The following is a 9511-nucleotide window of genomic DNA, read 5'->3' as shown; positions in this document are numbered from 1 at the left end:
TATTACATCGGGGGGGGGGGGGGAGGGGGAGAAAAATCTTCAAGTCACAATATGCATAGAACAGAAGGTAAGTTGCAAGGTATTTTTTATTGTAAAGAAGTCATTTTTTATTGTAAAGAAAAGTCAAGAGGCTGACAATGCAAATGTAATCACAGAACACTTTCCCTTGGTTCCTGACTCTGCTAGGCTCCTAGGTACCAGTAAGTCTCCATTAGCACTTCTCAGGTTTGATGTTTCTTTTTAGATATGTTGATTATATGATATATTGCTTGGAAACAAAAGTCCATCTGATATTAAAACAAACAAAATTATTGTGCCTTTTTTCACATTTCCTATAGGGAGATCTACATATCTCAATGCTTTCACAATTTAACAGTAAAATGAGTGCCTTAACCAAACCAAAGAATCCTCCACACAAGTTACTGAGTCAAATCTCTCATAACGTATACAATATATCCAGATTTAAAGGTTTAAAAACAAAAGTATTTAGGATTTAAAACTATCTTTAGACTGATTTTTCATATTTGAAAGACTAGTTATTTGCAGCAAACAAATGGAGAGAGTATTGCAAAATGCATCAAGTTTTGTATGATAAATATACTTTCAACATAATGGCTGCCTCAAAGCAGAGTGAAAAGTTACCACTTCTCAAAAGCAATCTAGACTGACTCAGCAAAGTTCACAATTTAGAAAATCAATTGCTACTCTAGTTCCATACATGACAAAATTATTTCAGAAACAGATTAAACATACAATTGTCTTACAAAAATAGAAATATTGTTTGGGACTTTACAAAACTTTATAAAATATAACACTATATTTGTAAATTCAAGATAGTTTCACACTGAAATAGACAATACTTCCATAGAAGTCTACTCAATCCTGGTCTGTCTTGACCATTCTTACATATTATTTCTTCCAAATCTTAGCCTAAGTAGATCTGTGCTATCATAGGATTTTAATTCATCACAAGGATTTATAAGATTTTTCATTCTAGAAATAATGTTAAAGCAAATGTATTTATACCTACAAATGTCTTACTAAAAACAGAAAGTAATGCAATATGACAGTTCTATATTGGATAAATTTCAAACCAAATTCCTAAAAAATGACCTCCTATTAACTTAAAATTTTTGACAATTATAATTTGGTACCTATAAAACATAATCATAACTATTTTATGGAAAAATATTTATGCATATAGAATGAAGAACCTCTAAATTTAGTTATTTGTAGCTGTCAGATGACAAGTATTTTCTAATTATACCCATTCATAAACACTCATTTTATCGATTCAAAGAGCACCAGTGTATTTTTAAAACTAACCAAAAAGTGAGAAAGTAGGGGTTTATTTCATGTAACAGTGCTATTATGATAAGGCACCACTTGGTATATAAAAAAGCCAAAGTATTTCTAAATCGTGTATTTTTGTGACTGGTGTCTTAACCATTAGATAGAATGGTTAGAAAAAAAGCTTATATTATTAACTAACCACATTATACTCCTTTTTCCATCATTCTTTGCTTTTAGTTTTTCCACATAACAGAACATAGAATAAACAATATAGTACATGATCTGTTATATAAACACCTTTTCCCAATCTTCCAAGAAAATAATCTAAAATTAAACAAGAAGAAGCCAAAACTTTATCTGCTATATTTGCAATAGGCTATCCTTGTAGGAGAGTGGGGAGTTGGGGGCTGTGAGGGGAGTGTGGCAGTGGTGGGGTTGGAGTAATCAAAAACAGGACCTATTTTCTATAGAATATATTGAGGCACATGGGTTAAGTTTCTCAGGCAAATGCATGGCTGGAGCAAAACTGAGAGTGAGCTCAGAATTTTACATTCTCCCCAAAGCTGATTTCTCAGATAGTCATACCCAATTAAATATTTCAAATAATGTCTTTAGTCACTGCTATCATCGTCATCATCATCATCAGATACATCATTTAAAGGAGACTTTAATGACTGACTGTACGAGTCTGATCTAGTAGGCTGGCATGAGGCCATGTCCCCAGTAGAAAGCAGGTCATAGCAGAAGTCACATATCCGCACAGGCTTAGAGGATTGGCTGGGAAGAAGAAATCTCTTTTCAGAGCAGGGTCCACAGACAACAAAACCGCATTTTCGGCAATGGTGACGACGATTAACAGGTGTAAATTTTGCTTTCTGACAACGCATACATACAGTTGCCTCAGAGTCAGGAACCCAGACAGCAGCATGTTCATTACTGGGTGTCTTCCCACTTTTGGAGAGTAAGTCAGTAACACATTTATTTATATGATTCATCCATTCCGATTTCTCAGTGGCAGTGGCAGCATAAACTGCAAATGATTTAGTTGGTGTCTTGATAAGCCATCCATTCCTCAAGTCTCCCTCATCTTTGATGGAATCAATAGTGACATTTTCCAGGGGAATAATATGTTGTTTGTTGTATTTTTTCTTCTGGATGACAATATTGCCATATACAAGAATATCATTAAATAAGAAAAACTGCCTGGCTTTGGGCTTTTTCCTGCACAACTTAGTCAATACTCCTTCTCCAATAAGAACCCGTCCAGGTATAGTTAAGGGTTGACCAGCTGCTCCAAAACAGTTTTCTACTATATTTATACGCCTAGTATTTGCTTCACTGTTTGCCAAACGATCCACCATCTTTTGCTAATAGCCTTTAAAAAAAGAAAGAAAAAGAAATTAGCATAAAGGAGTTATAAATTCATGTAAGAAATTATATAACCTAAATTTAGCCTAACAAATCATTACTTTCACCCAAAAGGCAAAATGCTCCAAAATTATTTCCCTCTAAGACAACCACTAAGCATATCAAAAGGGCTAATATCTCATAATTTTTAGAATCGTCAAAAACACTTATTAACTATCTCCATATAGCATCATACCAGTTAGGCAGTTATTTATAAAAGTATAAACTAACTTCTTACAGACCTAAAGGAACAACAATAGGACAATGACTGTAAGTCAACTCTGCAAAATAATAGAGTTTCATGAAATTTAATCTCAGAGGGATTCTGAACAAGGGGGCCAAATATTATATAAACTAAGAGAAATGACCAATTTTTCCAGTAAGAATTTATCATTGAGCTAAAACCTTAATTATTATTGAACTTTGACCACTGAGCTAAAGCCTTAATTCAGCGGGTCTCAACCTGGGGGTCGAACAACCCTTTCACAGGGGTCATCTAAGACCATCGGAAAACACATATAATTACATATTGTTTGTCTTTTTTAAAAATATATTTTATTGATTTTTTACATAGAGGAAGGGAGAGGGATAGAGAGTTAGAAACATCGATGAGAGAGAAACATCGATCAGCTGCCTCCTGCACACCCCCTACTGGAGATGTGCCCGCAACCAAGGTACATGCCCTTGACCAGAATCGAACCTGGGCCCCTTCAGTCCACAGGCCAATGCTCTATCCACTGAGCCAAACCGGTTAGGGCTAATTACATATTGTTTTTGTGATTAATCACTATGCTTTAATTATGTTCAATTTGTAACAATGAAAATACAACCTGCATATCAGATATTTACATTACAATTCATAACAGTAGCAAAATTACAGTGATGAAGTAGCAACGAAAATAATTTTATGGTTGGGGGTTATCACAACATGAGGAACTGTATTAAAGGGTCGTGGCATTAGGAAGGTTGAGAACCACTGCCTTAATTCTTTCACATGGATTACCAGAACTATTTCCCAGCAAGTCTCCTTGCCTTTGGTCTTGCCCCTAAATCAATTTTCAGGCAAGTATCTCTCAAATGCAAATTTGACTAAGTTATTACTCAAAATTATTCCCCTTGACCTTTAAATGTAGAATCTTTAGCATGACAATTAAGTCCCTCCATTATCTGGTTCTTGCTTATCTCTCCAAACTCATCACAGTCAGTTTCACCTCAGACTTTATGTTCCAAGAATACCCTACTCCTAAGTCCATTTCATCCATCCATTTCTTTTCTCATATTGCTTTATCTTTTACTACTTACTACCCACCAGCTAACTCTTAGTTATCCTTCATACTCAGTTGATCTTATCATATCTAATCTAGGACCCCTTCCTTAAACTCTGTTAGACTAAGCACCTTCCTCAGTGCTCTTCATGTTCTAGTACCTTCTAGCTGTCTCCTGCACAGTATATAGTGGAACCTAAAAGGCAGAAACCACCTGATACCTATCTTTGAAACTGACAGACTCTGGCATAGCAAAGATGCTCAAAAATGTTAACAAGAACATTTTTGAAATATGCAAAAAAACCTGTATTAATCTAAACTTAAGCAATCACAGATTTAATCTCTAGATCCCCTGTTGACTTCACTCAAGTCCCAGAGTTGTGCCCTATTTCACAACTACTAATCTAATACACTATACTACAATCAACTCATATTAAAGAGAAAAGGAGGCCCTGGATGGTTAGGCTCAGTGGAGAGAACCTGTAAAAATAGAAATAAGTTCCATTCAAAAGAAAAAGCTCTACACTTGAAAGACTGGGTTTTTAAAAGATAATCCTTTTTTCTTTGATGAGTACAAGCAGAATTCCAGAATCTGAAATCAATGTACCAAAGCAAAAATCAGGAACTAAGGCAGAATATAAAAATTAAAGAGAGAAAGAGAGAGAGAGAGAGAGAGAGAGAGAGAGAGAGAGAGAGAAGAGGATTTAAAGTGTAAAGACTAACAGTATAGTCTAAGTTCCAGTATTCAGCTACACACTGATGATGCTGTAACCCTTCCTGGTCTCCATTATAAAGGAAGTAATTCTGATTATTCCTGAATTCTGTCTCACCCCCAATCTTGGGTCCTTATAAGTCTTATTGCCTGCTCCCCCCCACCCCCTACACCCGTCAAGGATGGGTTGTGCCCTGAAAGTTGTTCCTAAGAATATGATAATGCATGACTCCAAACTGATGCCTCCCTCTTTCTAATTAAGACAAATCTGCCAGCCAATTAAAGGTCTACTATCCTATTCACAAATGCATCACAGAAGAGGAAATAAAAACAGCTAATAAACAAAAAGAAGCTCAATCTCATTCATAACTAAAGAAATTATATTAAAACAGGATATTGTTGCACTTACTGGATTAACAAAAATTTAAAAATTTTCCAAAAACACAAAACTACTAAGGGTATAGGGAAACAGGTATCCTCATACACTAAAAAAATACGTATGTGTACCCACTGATCTAGGAATTTAATAAAAAGAAATTTCACTCAAGTGTATATAGATAGACAAGGATATTCAACACAGTACTGTTTTATCAAAAACTGGAAAAGCTCTGAATGTCCATCAAGAGGAATTAGTTGAACAATTTATGATACACCCATAATAATATGCTAAATATGTTAAGAATGAGATCTAAATATAGTGATATGGGGAAATGCTCAAGATATTTATGTGGGGAAAGAACTGAACATCATGATCTCATTTTTATTTCAAATATACATCAAATCTAAGATGCTATAGATTTTAATACACACCCTCATGTGGCACCAAGGCAGAAAAATGCTGCCAATTTAATCATGGCATACCCTTGATTGTATGACATCCCAATTTCAGACATAAACTATAGTAAAACAATGTTCATCTTTAGACTCAATGAAATATGGTGTAAATGCATAATCATAGACATTTGTAAATATGTAACCACCCATATAGAAAATAAAATTAGAAAACCATCCTATTCTATATAATAAAAGCCTAATATGCAAATAGACCAAATGATGGAATGACCGGTTGCTATTATGTGCACTGGCCACCAGGGGGCAGACACTCAACACAGGAGCTGCTCCTGATGGTCAGTCAGTGCACTTCCACAGGGGGAGTGCTGATCAGCCAGAAGCCAGGCCCACAGAGCAGTGAGCCGAGCCATTAAGGAGCAGCAAGCAGGTGGGTGGTAAGGAGCAAGGGGTCCCAGACTGTGAGAGGGATGTCCGACTGCTGGCTTAGGTGCTCTATAAGTCAGAGAAACTTCTCTAGTAACAAACTATAGAAATGACCCCTGAAAATAGTCTTCCGAAATCTAAATTTACCACAACACTGAGGTGCCCTAAGCAATAAGAACTCTTAACGACTTTTGTGAGTGTTAGAATTATCAGGCCTACCCAAGGATTTAAGTTCTTTACGTATCTTACTCACTGACGGACAAGAAAGCAGCAGCAGAAAACTACAAAATGTGGCCCAACAGGAGCTGTCTGCGTTTCTGAGGAAGGAATACTAGTAAACATAGGAAGAACTAGGAAGAAAGTTTCCCCACCCATTGGCAGAGATAACATCTTTAGGATTGATTCCAAGAAGTAAAATTACTGGGTCAAAAGGCATAAATGTTTAAGGTTTTTGCTAACTTTTACAAAATTTCCATTCTGAAAGGTAACACCAATTTACCAATCAGCACAGTGACTGTATCCATCCATTTTGTCTTTGAGACAGTATTTTTTTAATGGGACTATGGATAATTTTTATTTTTTATTTTATTTTCTATTTTATAATTGTATCATTTTCTAAATTTTCTATATGAACAATGAATGTTTTTGTACGTATTGTGGTTTTCCACTTAATCTTTTTTGTTGTTGTTGACAGGATTACAGATGTCTACCATTTTCTCCCTTTTTGCCCTCCCCCCAACTCAACCCCCACCCAACCCCAGGACTTCCCCATGTTATTGTCTGTGTCCATGAGTAATACATACTAGTATATGCATACACTGTATGTTCTTTGGTTAATCTCTTCCCGTCCCCTCTGCCCACCTTCCCATTCCACTGAGGTCTGTTATTCTGTTCCATGCATCCATACCTATGACCCTATTTTCTTCATCAATTTATTTTATTCTTTAGATTTCACTTATAAATGAGAACATGTGATATTTGTCTTTCTCTGCCTTATTTCCCTTAGCACAATACTCTCCAGGTCCCTTCATGCTGTCTCAAAGGGTAAGAAGATATTTCTTTCTTATTTTTATTTTTTAAAATATATTTTTATTGATTTCAGATGGAAAATGAAAAATGAAGAAATCTAAAATTTCAAATACATTAAATGAAAGCTTAAACCAAACAAGCAAAAAGACTAATAAGGATTTGTCCAGACAGCTTTTGCATCTTCTTCAAAGATGATGCAATACTTTGGGCAATACAGTAATTACTACTATAGATAAGAAAACTTGACATTTTGCGGGGGGGGGGGGGTTCCCCCACCTCTGGCCACTTCACAGAACGCTAAATTTCAACAGTTTCCCAATTGACTTCCTTTGTTTTCTTTTCCAGCAAATAGTGTCTGAAGTCTCAATTCAGAGTTAAAAATGTAAGAACCATAGCAAAAGCATGTCACCCCCCCCCAAATCTCTTCATTTTCATAAAGCCAGCTTTATATGCCAATTTTTAAAACTTAATTCAAAGTTTAAAGTTATCTCCTTTACAAATGTAGACAAGAACTGCATTTGAATTGTCCACCCTAGTCTTCTGGTAACATCTTGTTTCTAAAGTAGTGTTCTTCAGTGGAGTGTCTACCACTTGATAAAAATGTAATACTAGACAAATTAAAAACTCTTAAAAAAAAAAAAGAATACTATTTACAATTGAGAAGAGATCCCAACTGTCACAAAATACTATGGCCCAGTTCTTCTTACTGAAAATCAATACTGTATTACTTACCTCATCCTTGAAAGTGAGTTAAAACAAAAAATCATCTAATTATCTTCTTACATGTACCCATGATATCTGATATCAGTGAGCTTCAGTATTCAACTGTTGGTTGTAATGAAAAAAAACCCAATGACCTATGAACCAGAAGACCTGGATTCTAATCTTAGCTCAGGCACTGAATAAGAGATTTCACATAAATGACAGATGAAGGAAGAGAAGAGGAGGTTGGGGAGGAGGAGGAGAAGGCTGTGGCTGCAGTACAGCAACAGCAAGCAGCAAGCCTTACTTGACTACAAATTAATTTTTAATCAAAGTTTTGACTATCTTAATAAGAATCAGGATTTTAAAATCTGTGTTACTGCTAACTTGGGACTTTACAGAAAATGTATAGGGAAAGGAAGAAACAAACAGGAAAGAAGAGGTAAAAACAAACAAATTATCTGAGGTACATCCTCCCTGAGTAAATGTGTAAGTAACTATTAGAGCAAACCACACCCTCTCCTAATGCATCTAAGTCAAAATGAACAATTATTCTGAGTGCCTAACCTATGCAAAGAACAAGACAGTTCTTTTTAAAATACTTTTATTCATTTTAGAGAGAGGAAGGAAAAGAGATAGAAACATCTATCAGAAACATCAATCGGGTGCCTCCTACACAGCCCCTACTGGGGATCAAGGCCGCAACCCAGGCATGTGGCCTGACTGGGAATAGAACCAGTGACCTTTTGGTTCATGGGTCGACACTCAACCACTGAGGCACACCAGCTGGGCAATAATTTCAATTTTGTTAAATGATCCATGTCACAAAAAATTAAACTGAGTCATGGGCTATTTTATCCATGGTTTCACAACTAGTTTTTGTAAGAATGCATTTTCTTTCCATTATATTTTTCTACTTTCAGAAATAAATATTCTAGGAATAGTTCATTCATGTGGACTTTATCATGTACTTGGGGAAAGCCACTGATAAGAGAAAAAATTTAAAGCATATGGTAATACGTATAAAATAGCTCAAAATGATTCTTCAAATACGGAAGTGAAAAGTAAAGCTATGACTAATTTAGGGTGTCAGTACAGGCAGTTGCAAATAGGTTTGGCTTGATAGAGAAACTCACCATGATATATAAGAACAACTAAGTCATAGTTGAGGAGTTTAGAAAATTAATTTGGAAAACCAGAAGAGCCACATTAGGAGTTACAAATGGTCTTTCTTTAGAAAGGTAGGAGAGAGGTTAAGAATATAGACCTCAAGTTTTAAACAAGTCCTTTCTCTAGTCTTTAGCATTGAAACCATATCACACAAGGCAAAATTAATACTTTTTTAACTACAACTATGATCAGGTAACTATTCAAAAACCAAAGGTTCCCTGGCCAATCAAACTAAATCCAAAATCTTTAACCTGGTATTCAATGCCCTTCACAGTTAAGGCCCAGCCTGTCCCAGTCTCTCATTCCAGTTTTACCTCTTTCTGTATGTTCTCTGTTACAGTCAAACCAGACTACTAGCTATTCCCCCAGAATATGCTCTAGGCTTCCTCCCCTACCTCTGGGTTAATATGTCCTCCCTCCCCCGCTATTCTGAAATCTTATAAGTCCTTCAAGATGCAGTCAGCTCAGTAGCCTCGCAGCCAGATACAGTTTCAACTTTAAATCCTCATACCATTTTATCTGTACCACTTTATGGCATTTACATTCTACTAATCTATACTAATAATAGAGGAATATGCAAATTGTCCGAGACGCCATCACAGTAACAGTAACGACTGAACAGCAGGCTGCATGGGGCGACCAGGCCGGCGGGGGGGGGCAGTTAGGGGTGCCCAGGCCGCAGAGGGGGGGCAGTTGGGGGCAACCAGGCCGGCAGGGA

General features: G+C 36.1%; 1 protein-coding gene across 2 annotated transcripts in view; it reads right to left on the bottom strand.

The window, feature by feature from the left end:
* Positions 1–68: 68 nt before the first annotated feature.
* PLEKHF2 (pleckstrin homology domain containing, family F (with FYVE domain) member 2) overlaps positions 69–9511 on the bottom strand; it is a 17623-nt gene continuing 8180 nt past the window's right edge. For both annotated transcript variants that reach the window (XM_014550247.1, XM_005879243.2), the window contains exon 2: positions 69–2668. In XM_014550247.1, the coding sequence (XP_014405733.1) occupies positions 1905–2654 (750 nt within the window). In that variant the 5' untranslated portion in view covers positions 2655–2668 and the 3' untranslated portion in view covers positions 69–1904. The remainder of the gene's footprint in view (positions 2669–9511) is intronic.

Source organism: Myotis brandtii, unplaced genomic scaffold (genome assembly GCF_000412655.1).
Source record: "Myotis brandtii unplaced genomic scaffold, ASM41265v1 scaffold59, whole genome shotgun sequence".
NCBI lineage: Eukaryota > Metazoa > Chordata > Mammalia > Chiroptera > Vespertilionidae > Myotis > Myotis brandtii.
Note: the sequence above shows the minus strand (reverse complement) of the source record. Positions and strands in the feature narration are given on the sequence as shown.